This window comes from Ornithorhynchus anatinus, chromosome 21, assembly GCF_004115215.2.
Source record: "Ornithorhynchus anatinus isolate Pmale09 chromosome 21, mOrnAna1.pri.v4, whole genome shotgun sequence".
Taxonomy (NCBI): Eukaryota; Metazoa; Chordata; class Mammalia; order Monotremata; family Ornithorhynchidae; genus Ornithorhynchus; species Ornithorhynchus anatinus.
Genome location: NC_041748.1, coordinates 18601792 through 18622542, shown reverse-complemented (window position 1 = coordinate 18622542; position 20751 = coordinate 18601792). Strand labels below are relative to the sequence as shown.

Below are 20751 nucleotides of genomic sequence, written 5' to 3'. Positions count from 1 at the left end.
GGGGTGAGCATCAAGAGCTAACAGGGTGCTGATCAAAGGGGGACAGAAGGGTGGGTGAATAGGGGAGACCAATCAATCTAAGGTATTTATTGTTTTCTATGTGCGGATCACTATATTACATGCTCTGGAGAGTATGGGCTTATGTATGTCCAAGAAAAGGAAGAAGCAGTTATGATGATGATGATGATGATGTTGGTATTTGTTAAGCGCTTACTATGTGCAGAGCACTGTTCTAAGCGCTGGGGTAGACACAGGGGAATCAGGTTGTCCCACGTGGGGCTCACAGTCTTCATGCTCATTTTACAGATGAGGTAACTGAGGCACAGAGAAGTTAAGTGACTTGCCCATAGTCACACAGCTGACAGGAGGCAGAGCTGGGATTCAAACTCATGAGCTCTGACTCCAAAGCCCAGGCTCTTTCCACTGTTATGGGCATACAAGTGGCTGTGGTAGAGGTGTTGTGTGGCTACATATCCCACCCTGTGCTTCAGCCATACTGTACCTCCCAAAACTTTGTATTTCTTGCTGTTTTTGCATGTTTGCACTATTTAGCAAAGCAAACAGGCAGTGAGTAGCAAGAGGGTAGTGCGCTCTGCTGTGGTGGACCTAACGATATGGGAATTTTTACTGAAAAATGTCAGTCAAGGTGGTATTTTTGAACTGCGAACCGGTAACCATTTAATTCTAATTGCCCAACAGGTTATTTGAGAACAACCCCGTCAGTGGTCAGTGATAAGGAAAGTATGTGTAAGGAGTACCCCACTTTGATAGTAGAAGTATCACAGTGTAGTCCACAAAAATATGTGCTTGGGAAGTACAGAATACAGACATGGCATGTTCCCTGTTAACTATGACAGTGGCAGTTGAAAAGAGTAGGTGGGGAGATGAGCGATTAATCAAGGAAGGCTCCTGAAGGAGGTGGACATTCACACAGTATTGTGAGTGCCCCAACACAAGACAACCATTCGAGGCAGCAAAAAGTAAAAAGAAAAAGGGATGTGACATATCATGGCACTATTTCCTTGCCCTGCCTTTAGATGCCACCATTTTCTGTGTGTGGGCTGGGGGCCTCACCCCCCCCCCCCCCGAAATATTTTCCTGCTTTTGCTGCCTTTTTAGCTCACTTTGATTCAGAGAAGCAGCGTGATCTAGTGGAGAGAATACAGGTCCGTAAATCAGAAGGACCTGGGTTTTAATTCCAGCTCCGCCACTTGTCTGCTCTGTGACTTCAGGCAAGTCACTTCACTTCTTTGTGCCTCAGCTACCTCAGCTGTAAAATGGGGATTAAGACTGAGCCCTCTGTGAGACAGGGACTGTGTCCAACCTGATTAGCTTGTCTCTGCTCCATTCCTTAGTACAGTGCCTGGCAGATAGTAAGCACTTAAATACCATTTAAAAAAGAAAACCCTTTCTGGGCTACCTCCTGCTCTGATGCTACCAGGCCAAACCAGCCTAGAATTGGCATTCGAGCCCTAAACCAAACCGGATATGATCCCAGGCCTACCAAAAAACAAGTCAAGGATTGCCCAGGAATTTCTAACAACGAGAAACCCTGCTGGGTTCATACAGTATGAAACTGATTCATTTTTCACTTTCAGAGTCCATAATATAATCTCACCGATAATAACGGTATTAAGCACTTACTATGTGCCAGGCACTGTAATAAACTCAGGATAGATAAGAGATACTCACATTGGACAGAGTCCCTGCCCCACTTGGAATTTACAGAGAGGAAGATCAGGGATTTTTTTCCCCCATTTGTAGGTGAGGCAACTGAAGCACAGAAAAGTTAAATGATTTGTCCAAGAGAACCCAGACGGCAAGTGACCCCAGCAGGCAAGTGGTAAAACTGGAACCTGGATCTCCTGCTTCCCAGTCCCAGGATCTTCTCTTTTGGTCATATTGCCTCCCTTTAAATCTCATCTGGACAACAGTCAAAGGATTTTGTGGGATTTTTACACCACCCGCATCTATTTGAAGGGGCTCGGCAGGCAGATTAACAGCAGCGATTATTATCGGCTTGATTTTTGCATGTCAATGCTATCACTCTGGAAACCCACCTCCTGGTGGGTCCTTTAAATAATTAGAATTCAAACAAAGACTCTCGAATAAATAGGGAAGGGGATGAAAGAGGTGCTTTACTACCTCCTCCACAGACCGATATTCAGTCCTTCACAGGTGGAGGAGGGAAGGAGCCAAAACATGATTAGAACAGACCACAAACTGAAATTGGAAGGGCTTCACTAAAAATAACATTTTTATAGTTCAAATAACCTTTCTTTTATTAGGAAAGATCATCTCGAACATGAATCCAGGCCTCCAGACTAGAAAGATTAAGCAAACATGAATGACTCTCTGACTTGGGGCAAGAAACCTAGAGCTCAATTTTCCCTGCAAACCCAAGGGGGTGGAAATCCTCAAGGGGTCAAGGTATCATGAATATTTAGTTTATAGCCTCCTTGCCTCACATCATTTTGTGTAACTAAAGAACCTGTTAAAGCATTATAAAATAATCATTTAAGCAGTGGTATTTATTGAGCACTTCCTCTAGGCCGAACACTGTACTAAGCGCTTGGGAGTAGATCCTTGTCCTTCAGGAGCTTAACTTCTTTTGGAGGTTGCAACTGAGAAATGTTGTGCTTGTTTGGATTGGTCCCCACAGGGGCGAGGAGCCTAAAAATCCTTCTTTTAGCAGTTTTGTGCTGCTGGTCTTTTTGTTTTCGTGTATGGTTTGGCTGCATTTATCATTTCATTCTTTACTTTTGTGTTTGGTATAAATTCCTCCCAACCCCTATTTGCTTCCTACCTTGTAAGGGTGCTGTGTGTCAGAGGCTATTTCTAAGTTGACCACCTCGTTTGGTGCCCCAGCACTGACTGCAGTGTTCTGCATGCAGTAAAACAAATATAATAAAAACAAATATGTGATTTCTGATTCTCAGCCTCTCATTTTGGTAGTATTTCTTTTTTAGTATTATTTCTCTTCCCCAAATCTCTTCCTTTGGAAGTTTGAACCCCAGGCTCCTCTCAATAAACATTAACACCCCACTGAGTGATAAATATAAAAAAATTATCAGGGGGATTTTGAGTTATGCAGGCAAAAAATATACATAAAGTGCTCTGCTCAAACTACAGCCTCAATAAATATTTGTGAGGAAGATGATTAAAAGGGTGACAGTAAAATTCTAGGATCACATAAGTCTTTGGCGGGCAGGAACTATGATTCACCCAGGTCTCTATAATATGAGGGGTTGCGGTCTTTAAAAATTCCACAATAAGAACAGGTTCTATTGATCCAATTTCCAGTGCAACATATATGCACATAAATTTCTCAAAACACCACATTGTGCAATATCCAGCAAAGACGGTATTGATGTATATGCACACACGCACATACATAGCAGGGGGAGAAAGAGTTGTCCTTTGTACTGTGAAAGTCTCCATTGACAGTGGAATTCACCTTTGGGTGAAGATGGATAAGAGGGCTGAGATGCAGAGTGGCCTACTGGAGAAAGCTGGGGCCTGGGTGTCTGAAGGACCTGGGTTCTAATCCCAGCTCGGCCACATATGAGAAGCATCATGGCTCAGTGGAAAGAGCACTGGCTGGGGAGACAGAGCTCATGGGTTCACATCCCGGCTCTGCCGCTTGTCAGCTGTGTGACTTTGGGCAAGTCAGTTAACTTTTCTGGGCCTCAGTTACCTCATCTGTAAAATGGGGATTAAAACTGTGAGCCCCATGTGGGACAATCTGATCACCTTGTATCCCCCCTGCGCTTAGAACAGTGCTTTGCACATAGGAAGCATTTAGCAAATACCATCATGATTATTATTATAACAGCCAAACAAATACCATTTAAAAAGGCGGGGGGGGGGGGGGGAAGTCCTGAATAGAGCACGGCCTGGGAGTCAGAAGGTCATGGGTTCTAATCCCAGCTCCGACCCTTGTCGGCTCTGTTACCTTGGTCAAGTCACTTCTCTGGGGCCTCAGTTCCTTCATCTGTAAAATGGGGGGGATGAAGCCTGCGAGCCCCCCGTGTCTCAGGGCCTGGATCGTAACCCGATGTGGCAGCACCCACCCTCTCCCTTGGGCCCGTCCCTGCCACCCCGTAGGCGCTCCAGGCCAACGGCAATGAGGCTTAACTTCCCTGAACCGCCCCCCGCCCCCAGCGAAGGCCAAAGGGGCGCGTGAACTACAAGTCCCGGCGTGCACCGGGGCAGAGACGACAACTCCGGGGAAAAGAGAACTACAAGTCCCGGCGTGCACCGGGGCAGAGACGACAACTCCAGGGGGAAAGGGAATAACAAGTCCCGACGTGTACCGGGGCAGAGACGACAACTCCGGGGAAAGGGAACGACAAGGCCCGGCGGGCACCGGGGCGGAGACTACCACTCCGGGGGGAAGAGAACGACGAGTCCCGGCGTGCACCGGGGCAGAAAGAGAACTACAAGTCCCGGCGGGCACCGGGGCGGAGACTACCACTCCGGGGGGAGAGAGAACGACACGTCCCGGCGTGCACCGGGGCAGAAAGAGAACTACAAATCCCGGCGTGCAGCGGGGCGGGGACTACCACTCCGGGGCGGGACGGGAACTACAAGTCCCGGCGTGCGCGGCGGCGGGAGGGTTCTAGAAGCCGTGAGGTAGCGTGGGCGGGGGCGCTGGGCCTGGCTTGGGGCGGAAGGCGCGCGGCGGTGACGGTTGGCGGCCCGTCCTGAGGAGAAGAAGAAGAAGAAGGAGGAGGAGGAGAAGAAGAAGAAGAGAAGAAGGAGGAGGAGGAGGAGAAGTCGTGGTCCATGGCGGCGCTGGGCCGACCCTTCAGCGGGCTCCCCCTGGGCCGCAGCCCCGACTTGTCGCAGCCCCCTGCGGCCTGCGCCGGGCTCGGCCTGGACCTGTCGCGGCCCTCCTGCCCCAAGGCCCCGCCGCCCGCCGCCCCCCGCCCGCGGTAAGATCCACCATCGCTTCTTCCTCCCACCGTCAGCCTCAGTTAGCTCATCTGTCAAATGGGGGGGTGAAGCCTGGGAGCCCCACGTGGGACCACCTCATTCCCCTGGGTCTCTCCCAGCGCTTAGGACAGCGCTCTGCACGTCGTCAGCGCTCAACAAATACCAACGTTATCGTTACTATTATTAAAATGGGGATGAAGATTGGGAGCCTCCCTGTGTCTATCCCAGCGCTTAGAACAGCGCTCTGCACACAGTCAGCGCTTGACAAATACCCACATTATTATGATTAAAATGGGGATGAAGCCTGGGAGCCTCCCGTGGGACCCCCTGATGACCCTGTGTCTCCCCCAGCGCTTAGAACAGCGCTCTGCACATAGTCAGCGCTTAACAAATACCAACATTATTATGATTAAAATGGGGATGAAGAGTGGGAGCCTCCCGTGGGACCCCCTGATGCCCCTGTGTCTCCCCCAGCGCTTAGAACAGTGCTCTGCACATAGTAAGCGCTTAACAAATACCCACATTATTATTATCATCATCACCGCATCTGTTAGGCTCCCACTCTCCGCTGAGCGACGGACGCCGTCGCCGCCTTGCCCCCCTTTGGCCCCCCTCCAGGCTTCAGCCCCATTTGACAGAGGAGGGAACTGAGGCCCACACAAGAAGAAGAATAATGATGTTGGTATTTGTTAAGCGCTTACTACGTGCTAAGCACTGTTCTAAGCGCTGGGATAGTTGCCAAGTCATCAGGTTGTCCCACATGGGGCTCACAGTCTTCATCCCCATTTGACAGGTGAGGGAACTGAGGCCCAGAGAAAAATAATAATAATGGGGGCATTTGTTAAGCGCTTACTGTGTGCCAAGCACAGTTTTAAGCACTGGGGGAGATACAAGGTTGTCAGGTTGTCCCACTTAAGGCTCACAGTCTTCATCCCCATTTTAATAATTATAAATAATAATCTTGGTATTTGTTAAGCACTTACTGTGTGCCGAGCGCTGTTCTAAGCGCTGGGGTAGATACAGGGTAATCAGGTTGTCCCACGTAAGGCTTCACTCCCATTTTACAGATGAGGGAACTGAGGCCCAGAGAGTGAAGTGACTGGCCCAAGGTCACACAGCTGACAAGTGGCGGTGCCGGGATTAGAACCCATGACCTCTGACCCCCAGGCCCGGGCTCTGGCCACTCCGCCAGGCTGCTTCTCTAGTAGCTCCCCAGGCCTCCCCCAGACCCCTCAGCCGTCAGCCTGTCTGCAGCCGGAACTGGACAGATTAATCAGAAGAAGCAGCAACATAGTGGCATTTGCTAGGCCCTTACTATGTATTAAAAATAATAATAATTTTTTTTGTATATATATCTCTCATTCCAACTTAGTGGCAAGAGCCCGGGCTTGGGAATCAGAGGTCGTGGGTTCTAATCCCGGCTTCACCACTTAATAGTGATAGCATTTGTGAAGCGCTTACTCTGTACCAAGCACAGTTCTAAGCGCTGGATCAGGTTGTCCCACATAGGGCTCACAGTCTTCATCCCCATTTTACAGACGAGGTAACTGAGGCACCGAGAAGTGAAGTGACTTGCCCAGAGTCACACAGCCGACAAGCGGCAGAGCCGGGATTTGAACCCATGTCCTCTGGCTCCCAAGCCCGGGCTTTTTCCACTGAGCCACGTGGCTTCACTTGTCAACTGTGTGACTTTGGGTCAGTCACTTCATTTCTTTGGGCCTCAGTTCCCTCATCTGTCAAATGGGGATGAAGACTGTGAGCCCCACGTGGGACAACCTGATTACCTCATATCTACTCCAGCTCTTAGAACAGTGCTTGGCCCGTAGTAAGGGCTTAAATTCTATTGTTATTATTATCTATAATTCTTTGTATTTATAATGATGCCACTGATGCCTGTTTACTTGTTGTGATGCCTGTCAACTCCCTTGTAAACTGTGAGCTCTGCACACAATAAGCGCTCAATAAATACGATTGAATAAATGAGTTTGAGCCCTTTGTGGGCAGGGATTGTCCCTCTTTGTTGCTGAAATGTACTTCCCAAGCGCATAGTACAGTGCTCTGTACACAATAAGCGCTCAGTAAATACAATTGAATGAACGAATGATGATGATAGTCTTTGTTAAGCGCTTACTTTGTGTCAGGCACTGTACTAAGCGCTGGAGTGGATGCAAGCAAATCGGTTTGGGCACAGTCCCTTCCCATATGGGGCTCACAGTCTCAATCCCCATTTGACAGATGAGGTCACTGAGGCCCAGAGAAGTGAAGTGATAATAATAATAATGTTGGTATTTGTTAAGCGCTTACTATGTGCCGAGCACTGTTCTAAGCGCTGGGGTAGACACAAGGGAATCAGGTTGTCCCACGTGGGGCTCACAGTCTTAATCCCCATTTTACAGATTAGGGAACTGAGGCACCGAGAAGTTAAGTGACTTGCCCAAAGTCACACAGCTGGCAAGTGGCAGAGCCGGCTTGTGCAGTGACTTGCCCATGGTCACACAGCAGACATGTGGTAGAGGCCAGGATTAGAACTCATGACCTTCTGATTCCCAGGCCCGGGCTGCATCCACTACACCATGCGTGGGTCATTCTAAATATTCTGCTCTACTCTACGTAGATACCTATATCTGTCTATATACTTACTCTGCGCCAAGCACTGTTCTCAGCGTTGGGTCACAGGCTTAATCCCCATTTTACAGATGAGGGAATTGAGGCAAGGAGAAGTTAAGTGGCTTGCCCAAAGTCACCACTGAATACAAAGTCACGCTGAACAGTGTACCAGGCACTGTCACAAGCGCTTGAGTAGACACAGGCTAATGAAGTCGTGCACAGTCCCTGTCCGAGCTGGGACTCAGAGTCTTCATCCCTATTTTCCAGCTGGGGTCACAGGCACAGAGGAAGTGCAGCGACTCGCCCCAGGTTACAAGGCAGACAAAGGGCAGAGCTAGGATTAGAACCCAGGTCCTTATAACTCAGGCTTGGGCTCTATCCACTAGACCACACAGCTTCCACATCCCGGCACTTACTCCAGGGTCCTGCGCCTAGTAAATGCCCCCGATTGACGGCTGATGGTGCTCCCCTTAGACGCTTCAAGTTGTTGCCAGGTTGAGTGGTTTGTGATCTGGAGTATTCATTCGTATTTATTGAGCGATTACTATGTGCAAAGCACTGTTAATTTATTGAGCGTGAAGATCACCATACTACCTGGCGTGAGAGAGTACATATGAGCCAGGAGATAATAATAATAATAATGTTGGTATTTAAGCGCTTACCATGTGCAGAGCACTGTTCTAAGCGCTGGGGTAGATACAGGGTAATCAGGCTGTCGCACGTGAGGCTCACAGTTAATCCCCATTTTACAGATGAGGTGACTGAGGCACAGAGAAGTTAAGTGACTTGCCCACAGTCACACAGCTGACAAGTGGCAGAGCCGGGAGTCGAACCCATGACCTCTGACTCCGAAGCCCAGGCTCTTTCCACTGAGCCACGCTGCTTCCCCTGTCCTCAAGAAGCTGACCGTTTGGGCTGCTCGGAACAGGGAGACGCAGTTTTGCCATCCTTCCCCACCCCTAAGTCGGGAAATACAGCCCGGGACCCTCTGCTGCACTCTCAGCTCAGCGTTTTGATTTGGCGCAGTGCTCGGGAGCCTGTTTGCAAGCCCCTATAACCCCAGGAAGCGGGCCAGTTGTCGTGGAGCCTGCATCCTGGAGCCCCGAATTTTCAACTGCCTTTCCCTTCGGTAAGGGAACTCCAGGCTCCTATCAGTAAATATTACCACCCCAGTGGGTGGTAAATATATTAAAAAAAAATTATAGTGATCATTGCTGGGGGTGTATTTTCGAGCCACCCTAATTCCGGGAATTGGGGTACCCGAATTGGTACCCTGTAAACCCAGAGGCTGTGTTCGAGATCACATATGACCTTGTGCTTTAGTTGGAATGCCTGCTCTGCAAGTTGAAAAGTTTTGCTAATGATGAAGATGATGAAGGCAGCCCAATTAAGGTTTCTCAATTGATTTCCCCTCTCCTTGACAGGGTCTTTCTCCACAATAGAAAGAAGCACAAGAGAGAAGAAGAGGATGATGGGTGAGTTTTACGGCTTGATTATTTTATAACTTGGTTTAATTTAGCTTTCTTCTTTTCCTGGGCTGTTTACTGCCTATGGAGATGGTAATGTGCTGTGTAGTTTTTCTTTTGTTTTTCCCCATTCACACCCTTGCCTTCTTGATGCCCTTTGTTAAAAATGCTCCTTTTTTACTGCCCACTTCGCCTAGGTTGCTTTTCCGGCACCAGCAATAATTATGAATAGTTCTGCCCGGAGCTGGGGGATAAAGCTTCAGGCAAAGAATTACCAGAGGAAACTTTCTGTTTTATCATCTAGAATTACAATAATAATAATATTGGTGGTGTTTATTAAGCTCTTACTATGTGCAAAGCCGTGTTCTAAGCGCTGCGGGGATACAGGGCGATCAGATTGTCCCACGTGGGGCTCACAGTTTTAATCCCCATTTTACAGATGAGGGAGCTGAGGCACAGAGAAGTTAAATGACTTGCCCAAGGTCACACAGCTGGCAAGCGGCAGAGCTGGGATTAGAACCCATGACCTCTGACTCCCAAACCCGGGCTCTTTCCACTGAGCCACGCTGCTTCAAGGGGGTGGGGTGTAAATCATGCTTATTTATTTCATTGTGTTCTCTTGTTGTTTTCCTGTAATCATTTGGTTTTGCGGCATTCCTTTCATGGCAACCCTCATGATCAGTGTGTGCGTGCTTTTTGACCTTGGTCAAGTCACTTTGTGTTTCTGAGCCTCACTTTTTCCTTCTGTAAAATAGGGATTTAAAAAATGGCTCTCCCTCTTAAACTTTGAGTCCCAAATGGGAAAGACAGTATGTCCGATTTGTTTCTCTTGCATCTACCTCAGTATTTGCCCAGTGCATAGCACATTAGTAAGTGCTTAATAAATACTTTCCTGATGATGAAGGTGATTGAGGGGACACTTCTTTCCATAGGCAAAGTGAAAAAAGACCCTGTTGCTGACTCAGTTGCCTAGGGTCTTTTGTCCTTATTTTCCAGTTTGCCAGCAACTAAGAGACGACTGACAGAGTGTGCCCTCGGTCCTGTGGACCCTAATCTCGGGGACTGGGTTCTCCATGCACATGAGCAAGGCGTGGGTCAAGGAGTAAGCCAGTGCATTGGTGCCCTCCCCACCCCCAGCGTCCTGGATGTCACCTGCGAAGAAATGGATCAGACAACTGGAGACCAGCAATGTGAAGTGGCCCGCAGAAAGCTTCAGGAGATTGAGGAGAGGTAACTACAGCCAGACCAGCTCTCTCGCTTTTCTCTCATCACGTGTATGGAGGAGGATATGATGTTCTATCCTACGCAGGACACAGGAGGAGAGACCGTCGTAATCCCAGATTTGATCATGCCACAGGATTCAGCGCCTCAGATGACCCTAGTGCAGTGTCAGGGAAAGCTAAAAATGCACTTAAGTGCCCTGGGAGAAGTGCTACTTCTCTGAATTTCTTTTTCATTTTTTTCCTTTCCTTTTTCAAATGGATGTTATTTGTTTAGAATTTGGGGAGGAACACATTGCTCAGCCTCTTCAGTTTTTCTAATCTCCCTACATTATTTTTTCATCGTTTCCAAGTTCAGTAATACTTCATAGCACGGTGGCATCTGAAAGTTTTGGGGGGGCCCATGATCTGTGTGTCCTGCTTCTCTCGTACAGGTGCTCAGTACAGTGTTTGGCACTCAGTGGGCATTCAGTAAATACCACTCATAATGATTACCCTCATTTTCTGAGCCCCCAGTGTGTGCTAGGCAGGAGGGTATTAGATGCTTAGGGAATATAGTTGCTCTAAATTGCATCGTATAATACAGAGAGCAACGTGTATGCCAATTCATGAACTTCTTACTATTGCTCTTCACTAACCTCATTTTGTACTTGCATAACCACAGCTAGAGGTGGCTTATCACTTCCAAATGTTTTTGAAACTCAGTCAATTTCTTTTCAAAAAGGTCCAATAAAGTAAAATGATTTGGCTTAAAAAATGGAATGTTCTGACCATGTTTCTTCTCTTGTTCCTTTCTGCCTTTACTCAAATCACCCAGATTGATTGATGAAGATGAAGAAGTTGAAGCTGACAGAAGTGTGAGCAATTTACCCACGCTCATTATGTCTGATGCTCTGAAAACAGGCTTGAAAAGGGAATTGGATGAAGTCCTCACTAAGAAAATAATTGAGTCCATGTAAGTCCTGGGGGCAAATGGAGTTGGGGAACCAGAGTCAGATTTTTTCCTCTAGGAAATCCCAATATTTTGGGATCTTCCATAGGGTGCAATGAAATCTGTGTGTTCATTGTGCAATCCCTAGCACTTCAATCGATTAGTGGTATTTTTGAGCACTCTCTGTGTGCAGAGCACTGAACTAAGCACTTGGGAGAGTATAATATAACAGTTGCTAGACACATTCACTTTCCACAACAAGTCTAGAGTTGTACTTATTGGATCAAATCACTTATATTTGTTTAATTTTGTGTCCTCGTACTTCAGTATACCTTATGTTAAAGGGGAAAAGCCTTACGATGATGACTGTCTGGGCAATGTTATTTCACCAGGAACTGATGAAAGATCTTATTATTCTACCATATGTAGCTCACTTGTGATCACTTCAGTTGGATTTGCGTGGTTATCCATCATCTCTTTTAAACCATTGCCATGAATAATTGGTGACAAATACCACCGTTATCCTCCAAAAGAATTATAATTGTATTTAAGTGCTTACTATGTGTCAAGCACTGTATTAAGTGCTGGGGTAGAGGCAAGCTAATCAGGTCCCACGTGGGGGCTCAAGGTCTAAATAGGAGAGAGAACAAGTATTGATTCCCCATTTTGCAGATGAGGGAATTGGGGCACGGAGAAGGTAAGTGACTTGCCTAAGGTCACACAGCAGGCAAATGACAGAATGGGGATTAGAACCCAGGTCTTCTGACTCCCAGGCATGCGCTCTTTCCACTAGGCGGTGTTGCTTCTCAGTACCAAGAGGGTTTTTTTGTAAGTTTAAAAAACATAAATATTTACTCTCTTTCAGGAACCGTCCTTCCATGGAGTTGGTGCTGTGGAAACCACTTCCTGAAATTCTCTCGGACAAGCCAAAGCGTCTCTCTGGTGTTAAGAACTTCCCACAAGAAACAAGAAAGGGCCGTGCCAAGCCAGGGGTAGCCGGAGCCAACTTCCATCAGCGAAATGAACTCTTCTCCGAGGCTCGGTCAGCGGAGATACCTCTGTACAATAGCTTGGAGCCAGCGGGGTGCACAGAAGAAGAAATGGAACTCTAGACACCCATTGGAAAGAATTTTCTGAACGTTCTTGGGTTTGATTATGAGACTTTCCTAGCAAACTTTGTGGGCTTGAACGTCATTCCAGTTGACATTCTGCCCAGGGCTTGTGTGGGGCAGCTACTTCTTGGAGGCAGCAACTTTTTGAAAAGGGAGTTGTTCTTTGGATCAGGAGGAAGCACTTTCCATTGGGATGATTGGGAATGTCTAAACACTGCCTTGGGAGAAGGAATAAAGTCTAGATAATGAATGTATTGGTGGCTTGGGCCATCCATTGTACCTTCTGAGCCATGAAAAATTTGCGGGGGGGTGAGGGGGCGGTGCTCCTCGATGTTAGCATTAGTAGTTGTCATTTCACAGGTGGAGCAGGGATTTTGCCACTCTGGAGTGTAGCCTGACCGTCTTTTCACAGAGAGCTCAGGGGCCAGCGGTATCACTTAACAGGAGGAAGGGACATGACCTGTAGCCGAATTTAGTGATGAGGAAAGTCAGGGGTTGGGAGGCACCCTCTATCAGTTATCTACTAAATGTAGTTCTTTTGACCCAAGGACAAGTCAAAGTGAGGCTCCTCTTTTTGCCTTGTAGGAGTGGAGAGATCAAGATTAAAACGTGGAGGAGGGTGACATGAGATTTGCATTTGCGCTACTGTTCACCCCTTATCTCGTATGACATGAAGTGAATGGTAATGCTCCAGATGAGCCATCTGTAATGTTTGCAGTGTAGGACTGCTGAGGTCCTTTTGAGTTGAACCTGTGTGACTGAGCATGGCTTGTGCCAATTGGCTAAAAGGGAGTATCCTTCAGGTAACTCTCAGTTCTTTCACTTTCCAGGGTTGAGGATGGTTTTTCTAAACCAGAAGAACCTGCCCTGGGTGGCTGCCCCTAATGTAATTAGTGCAAGAATTCATTCTGCTAATGACATCTGACACAAAGAGTGAATTCTGAATTCATTTCAGTGTACATAAATAGCTTCTGTACTTGGTGATGAGCCCATGATTCAGTAAAGACTATCTTCAACAGTCTTCCCAATGATAGGGTCATCACCTCTGAGCTTCTTAATCAGTCCTCACGGGTTTCCTCTGGAGACATCAGGAATAAGATTTTGGGGCTAGACTGGTGTTTTTTTTTTCCTCAGGAAGATGAGCGCTGGTTGTCTGTTGTTGAGTTGGATGCTGAGCAAATTAAGCGTGCTATGTTACAACCGAAAGTCCTCCATGAGGTGCACTGGCCTTTCTAAAAACTTACTCAGGAGACGGCTTTTCCCATTTCTTCCTGCTCAACCAACTAGCATTTCCCACAGGAAGAAGTGCTTCGTACTAGTAAGTAGAGTGGGTGGTGGAAATCAGCACTTTAAACAGTTTTTAATCTCTTGCTGAAGCCCCCTCCCTTGTTACAAATATATAAAAGGGAGACCTGGTCTTTCAAAAGAAGTAGCTTCTGCTTTTGCCTGTTTTGCGCCTGCCGTCATTATCTTTACTTCTTTGGGTAGCCAGCAAAAAGTTGAATATTTGTAATGAAATTTGTAGACGTCTAATTAGCAAAGCATTCTAGTTTTGAACGATTTTTGAAGCCACAAGAAACTAGCTCAGTCAGTCTCTTAGGTTCAGACTTGCAAGCTGGAGGTGGCCCTCTTCGCTTTCTTTTTCTAATTTTTCTAGTTGATGTCCTCAAAGATATGGCCTGGGAAGTTCCAACTCCATGGAGTTTGATTTTCATGAAACCACCTTGCAAAATATAAAGCCTTAAATATTTTGGTGCAAGAAGGATTGCTAGAATACCTGAACAGAGGGGAGCATTTATCACCAGTTAGAGGTACAATGCTGGCTCTGAGAAGGGGATCAAACTGTACTCTCTCAGAATTGTTTTATTTACAAAGGTTTAGAGCCAGGGAGTGTTTTAAAAAAAAAAAAAGGTCACAGGTTTAGTAACTCCAAGTGAAACTGGCAGCGGGGTAGCAGTTTATAGAAGATACATAATTCAGAAAAGTTTTCTACTCTTTGATATCTTTTTTGCAAAAAAAGAAAAAAAAGGTTTTGATGTTCCTGCCTGATGTTTCTTTTCCGTATGATAAAACGAAGGTTACTGTTCAGATGTTCCTTTTTCCTCTTCAGGTGCTTAATTATTCTGAGCCATCTACTCAGTCCTTATGCTGCCTCTACTTTTTTTTTTTTTAGCATAAAGCTTTTGTTCCTTAGAGGTTTTTCTATGAATCGTTATCTGTATTTATTTAGGGTTACTCCTGCAGCATGGACCAGTAGATGGGGGAAAAATAAGGGGGGATTTTGTCTGGAGCAGGTGAACTTCAATGAGCAAAGATTGAATTATTTGTAAAACTTAACAGGTGGCAGGAATAATATAGTGCCAGGGAAGCCCTGAAAAGTTTCTGGGTATTTTATTTCCAGTTGAGAATCTGGTCTTTTGTTATGTCATGGTTTTCAATAAAACTTTTGTGGTTTTGACTTCTTTGCTGGACTTTTTGACATTTCTGCAGCTAGCAGAAGGGGTTTAACTAGTGAAAAAGTGGAACCGTTTAATGAAAATAACAGAATCTTCCTGCTTTTCCGGGCATCTTGAGTGGGTATATGTGATGCAGCATTCACATCACTACTTGTGACTACCACTGATCCAATCAATCTGTGGTATTTCTCAAGTACCTACAGAGTGCTCGGCCCTGTGCTAAGGTCTTCAAAGAGCACTGTACTAGCAATAATAGTGATTTTGGTACTCATTAAGTGCTTACTACATGTCAGGTGCAGGGGTAGATACAAATTTATCAGATCGGACGTAGTTCCCTCTCCCACATGAGGCTTTCAGTCTTAGGAGGGAGAACAAATATTGAATTTTCATTTTACAGATATGAGAAACTGAGGCACAGAGAAGACAAAGTGACTTTTCCAAGGTCGCACAGCAGGTAAGTGGCAGAATTCTGACTCCAGACCTTTGCCCTTTTCGCTAGGCCACAGTGGCCCTCCAAACATACTCCCTGCCTTCAAGGATCTTACAGTTTTCTGGATAAGACATCAGTTATTTTTGCATAAAGAAAATAGAATGACGATCAAGAAGGAAATTCAATAGTATTTATTGAGCGCTTACTATGTGCAGAGCACTGTACTAAGCGCTTGGAATGAACAAGTCGGCAACAGATACAGTCCCTGCTGTTTGACGGGCTTACAGTCTAATCACAGGTTTACAGTCTAATCGATCTGTACAAACAGGATGAAGCAGCTGAACAAATAATGTATGGATGAAAATATCCCTATATATATATATGAGTGCTGAGGTCAGGAATAAAACATTGAAGAAAGTATACATTGGGTTGGGATGCCCATGGAGTGTTTAAAATCCATGGGGGAAGGCTTCTTGAAGGAGGTGTGGCTTTTGAAATTAGGGAGCTATGTGGGCTGGTGAGTTTGGGCCAGAGAAAGGGAAGTTTGTGGATAGGCAAGAGATAGAACTAGAAATTGGAAGCAGGAGAGTCAAGATCAACTATATAATGGCTCACTATACATAAATATATTTCAAAGGACGTGAACTGCTGCATGTCTCCACTGATAACTTTTGATATTTGACAATTAGATTTTTGAAGGATAGTGTATTCTTCCCCTACCCTTTCCCCCCTTAAAATTGATTCCAAATTTTAAGAGTAAACTGTGGGCCTCAAAACTTTCCAATCTACAAATGGATTCTAAGTAATGACCAATAAAAGTTCAGAATGGAAGAGCCCTTCAGCTAGCCTGGCAAATTTGACAAGACTTCTGTTTTATTTTTTAAATGGTATTTGTTAGCGCTTATTATGTGTCAAACACTGATTTGAGCACTAGGGTAGGTACAAGTTAATTAGGTCAGAAACAGTCCATGTCCTGCATGAGGCTCTCAGTCTAGGGAGAACAGGAATTTAAGCCCTGTTTTACAGTTGAGGAAACTGAGGTACAGAAAAGTAAAGTGACTTGCCCAAGCTCACACAGCAAGACCTTGGCAAAGCCAGAATTAGAACCCAGGTTCTCCTGACTCCCAGGCCTGTGGTCTTTCCACTAGGCCAAGCTGCTTCTCAATCAAGACTTCAGTCAACCATTTTACAGAATTTATTGAGCACTTGAAGAGTCCAGGACCCTTCACTAAACACTTGGAAGAGTAGAGTAGAATTGGTAGATGGGAGATAAGGCTTTTCTTTGCGAAGAGGTAAAGTCCATTTGAGCCTTGGAGGGTTAAACTGGGTAGAAAGTTGTGAAAAATTAATTTTCAAAGCCTGATTTCTGGGGCTAACTGGGGAAAGAAAAAAAGGTGCTCTTCACCTCCAGTCACACAACCACAGACCCATTTCCTTTCTGGGATTCCACACTAAGGCCACAGGGTGGCAGGGTTGCCAACCTCTTCCTACAGGGTGTGTTCCCAGAAGCCTACTATAAATGTAGATTATTTTAAGCAACCTTTCCCGATGGAGGGGTAGAGTGGAGGCTACAGTCAGGGTGTAACCAGGAGTCGATACTATTTCTCTTAAAAGCCCCTATGAATTTGAGATCATTTATGGCTGAACTATTCACAATTTGCAAGTCAATATAGTAATAATAATAACAATGTTGGTATTTAAGCGCTTACTAGGTGCAGAGCACTGTTCTAAGTGCTGGGGTAGATACAGGGTAATCAGGTCATCCCATGTGAGGCTCACAGTCTTCATCCCCATTTTACAGATGAGGTAACTGAGGCACAGAGGAAGTGCAGTGACTTGCCCACAGTCACACAGCTGACACGTGGCAGAGCCGGAATTCAAACCCATGACCTCTGACTCCCAAGCCCGAGCTCTTTCCACTGAGCCACGCTGCTTCTCTATAATAATAATAATGATAATGTTGGTATTTGTTAAGTGCTTACAATGTGCCAAGCACTTTTCTAAGCACTGGGGTAGATACAAGGTGATCAGGTTGTCCCACATGAGGCTCACAGTCTTCATCCCCATTTTACAGATGAGGTAACTGAGGCACCGAGAAGTTAAGTGACTTGCCCACAGTAACACAGCTGACACGTAGCAGAGCCGGGATTCAAACCCATGACCTCTGACTCCCAAGCCTGGGCTCTTTCCACTGAGCCGCGCTGCTTCTCTATACATATTATATACTAGTTACATACCTGATAGCTAAAAACCTGTTGTAGAGATTCATTCATTTGTATTTACTGAGCACTTAAAGTATGCAGAGTGCTGTACTAAGCGCTTGGGAGAGTATGATAGACATTCTTTGCCTACAACGAGCTGACAGTCTAGAGATCTGCATACTGTTTTAGCTAATTTGACACATTTGAGTAGGTTCCCTATCCCACTCAAATACTTCAAGTGGTTTTGTTGGCATCACCCTGGAAGTCCACAGGCTTTTGGATTCTGAGGGGAGTTCAAATATTCCTGCCTCCATGACATCGCCTGATCCAGCTTTTTCTCTGACTACCTCCTTTCCATCCTTGTATTCCGACATTAGAGTTATAAGGTTCCAATCTGGCTTTAGAGGTCCCGAAAGAAAACTACAGAAAGGAAGTTAGATGCAATTGTGAACAGGGATTGGGACTACAAATACCATTGTAGTGTATTTTTCCAAGTGTTTAGTACCCACAATCCTGGATCACCTCCACAGTCTCCTTCGTCCGCTCCCGTCCCCCAGCTGCAGAGTGCTGTTGGAGGAAATCCAGACATTTCTCTGACCTTGTCCACCTAAAATTAATTCTTATCTGCTTCAGATCGGCCCTCTCCACTGCCCGACAACAATACCTCTTCTGAATTCACACCCACACCCAATGTCCCTGGCAGCTGTTCCAGACATTCAACTCCCTTCTCAATTCTCTTGTCCGCCCACCCCACCATCTCTTTCCCCTAATGACGTGGCCACGTACTTTATCAACAAAATTGAAACCATCAGATGTGAGCTCCCTGAAATCTCCCCTGCTCTTCTCCAAACCCCCTCCTCCACCCTCTTTGACTGTCCCCATGCTCGCTGCAGTAGCTTAAGATGAAATATCTCGCCTCCTTTCTATATCTAGCCCCTCCACCTGTGCTTCAGACCCCATCCCTTCATAGCTTTATAACACTCACCTCCCCCACCCCCCCTTCCTTCCTGGCTTCTTCCCCACTGCTTTCGACCATGCTTACGTATCTCCTATCCTAAAAAACCCCTCCCTCGATCCCACGGCTCCCTCCAGTTATCCCATCTTCCTCCTACCATTTCTCTCCAAACTTCTTAAGTTGTTTACACCAGCTGTCTCCACTTCCTCTCCTCCAATTCTCTCCTAGATCCCCTCCAATCTGGCTTTCGCTCCTTTTGCTCCCCAGAACCAGCCTTCTAGGTTATCGGCGACCTTCTTTGCCAAATCTGACAGCCTGCCTTGTCTTATGCCATCGAGTCGTCTCCGACCCATAGCAATGCCATGGACACCTCTCTTCCAAAACGCCCCACCTCTATCTGCAATCATTCTGGTAGTGTATCCATAGAGTTTTCTTGATAAAAATCCAGAAGTGGTTTACCATCGCCTCCTTCCACGCAGTCAACCTGAGTGTCTGCCCTCAACTCTCTCCCGTGCCGCTGCTGCCCGGCACAGGTGAGTTTTGACTTTTAGCATATTGCCTGCCACTGCCCAAGCTAGGAATGGAATGGACAGGCCTCTGCTTGACTCACTCTCCCGCCGTCGAGACTGGTAGAGTATTGTAAACTCTCCGGGTGTGGCCCTCAGAGGGGTTCTCGCCATCAGGCCCCCCTCCATCCCTATCTCTGAACCCACAGACTGGTAGGGAGGGGAGACTGGGCTTGAAGAAGGAAGTGAAAGCATGAGGTAGGGGGCAATACAACCACCACACTGTACTAGTAGATGTTTTTTTGGATTCAAGTTAAAAAATTAGAGTGCTGGGGAGAGGGCAGATATGGAGAACTGGAGCAAAAAAGCCACCGGAAAAGGGGAGAACTAGGAGGGGCAGGGGGAGCGACTGAGCGATCTACAGGGTCAGCGGTGGGGCAAGAGCACGGGTTTGGCAGTCAGAGGACGTGGGTTCTAATCCCAGCTCAGCCACTTGGCTCCTGTGTGACCTCGGGCAAGTCACTTAACTTCTCTATGCCTCAGTCACCTCATCTGTAAAATGGGGATTAAAACCATAAGCCCCATGTGGGACAACCTGATTACCTTGTATCTACCCCAGCGCTTAGAACAGTGCTTGGCACATTGTAAGCGCTTAACAAAGACCATTATTATTTTAACTTAGGGCTCTTTCATTGTCAGGGTTAACTAACATCCCCTAAAGTGCATTTTAAGTCCGAGAAGACATATCCCATGACACAGCCGTTCACGAAAACCCCTATTTTCAGAGAACATAGCCTAGTGATAGTGTGGGGTTCTCCTGTGCTCTTTATTACATTCAATGGGATGAAGAATGGTAAAAGAAGCAAGAGGAAGGGTCATCCTGCACGCTCCATTCTCACCTAGGTTTTCTCTGTTGAAACTCACTGCTATGCCAGAGGCTCGTTAGAACTGTGTCTTATGAGCCATTTAAGCACAGTAGCATTAAAACTTTAGACAGGCCTGAGTAGGCAGGCTTATTTCAGTTGCTACTCAATAGTAAAGGGGAAAGTTTTGATAGTGTGTCGAGATAGTCACTAATATGTAGTGCCTAGGGGAGGCTGTTATCGAGTGAATGTGCTTGTAGAGTACAGAAAGGAGATTTGGAGCAACAGTCACTTAGGGATTGGGGAACTATGATTTATTAAGTGGAAATATGTCACAGGGTGGAACATTGTTCCAAGTGTTCTTTGTTTTCTCCCCACTAAGTACTTCTCCCCCTCCTCCTCCTCAGGAACATGGGTACTGAGAACTGAGGCAAGAAGCAGAGAGAGGATCAGAAATGTTTCAAGACCCAGAATATTGTAAGAAATTTTATGAGAAGGATTGTGGTTCATAGGTTCATAAACACATCTGTACATGAGATATACTGTTTCCAGATTGCCTTCTTGCCAAGATGAAAAAAAGAAACATTCCTGGGATTTGTGACAACTTCCTGAAAACTTAAGTCAAAATGTAAGTCTGAACCAATTGTGTCCTAGTAAAATGTTATACAGGATTGGATTCTCAATTTAAATTAGATTTTTTTTACCTAAACTATCTAACTTGTGATATAGGTGACATTTCTACATTAAAGTCTTTATACTGAATCAGGGGTTCTACGATAGGGAAGATAGACACGATTAACAGGTCAACCCGGTAATCAAGTTTAATTTATTCCCTCCAGCCTCTCCCACCCTCCTTAAACTTTTAAAGTTTCTCTGCTCTGCCTCCATCAGAGTTTTTAAAACAATTCCTCATTTCCCTAGAGCTCTATGACCCCACACCCTGAGCCACTGCCATAAATGAAGTTTGTGAAGTTGAAGACGAGGTGCAAACTTAAAAACATTAAGTGCCATTCAATCTATCTCCATCTTAAATCAAGAACTGGCTGTACAGGCCAATGTTTTGATC

The 20751-nt window shown here is 46.0% G+C and overlaps 1 protein-coding gene across 3 annotated transcripts; it reads left to right on the top strand.

The window, feature by feature from the left end:
- Positions 1 to 4644: 4644 nt before the first annotated feature.
- CCDC117 (coiled-coil domain containing 117) lies at positions 4645 to 20223 on the top strand. 3 transcript variants are annotated; one of them, XR_005661242.1, is made up of 7 exons: positions 4645 to 4937; positions 8970 to 9020; positions 10008 to 10241; positions 11049 to 11186; positions 12028 to 13592; positions 15128 to 15184; positions 20093 to 20223. XR_005661242.1 is itself a non-coding variant. In XM_029048699.2 (5 exons), the coding sequence occupies exons 1-5, from the start codon at positions 4789 to 4791 to the stop codon at positions 12272 to 12274; spliced, it is 819 nt and encodes a 272-aa protein (XP_028904532.1). In that variant the 5' UTR covers positions 4645 to 4788; the 3' UTR covers positions 12275 to 14732. The 3 variants fall into 3 exon arrangements, 1 of the variants encoding a protein (XP_028904532.1); XR_003754148.2 differs by lacking the exons at positions 15128 to 15184; positions 20093 to 20223 and having other exon boundaries at positions 12028 to 13077; positions 13409 to 14732; XM_029048699.2 differs by lacking the exons at positions 15128 to 15184; positions 20093 to 20223 and having other exon boundaries at positions 12028 to 14732.
- Positions 20224 to 20751: the final 528 nt, after the last annotated feature.

Coding starts and splice junctions, on each gene's coding strand:
- CCDC117 (XM_029048699.2), top strand. CDS start 4,789: ATGGCGGCGCTGGGCCGACCCTTCAGCGGGCTCCCCCTGGGCCGCAGC. Junction 4,938..8,969: donor CCCGCCGCCCCCCGCCCGCG/GTAAGATCCACC, acceptor TCTCCTTGACAG/GGTCTTTCTCCACAATAGAA. Junction 11,187..12,027: donor AAGAAAATAATTGAGTCCAT/GTAAGTCCTGGG, acceptor ACTCTCTTTCAG/GAACCGTCCTTCCATGGAGT.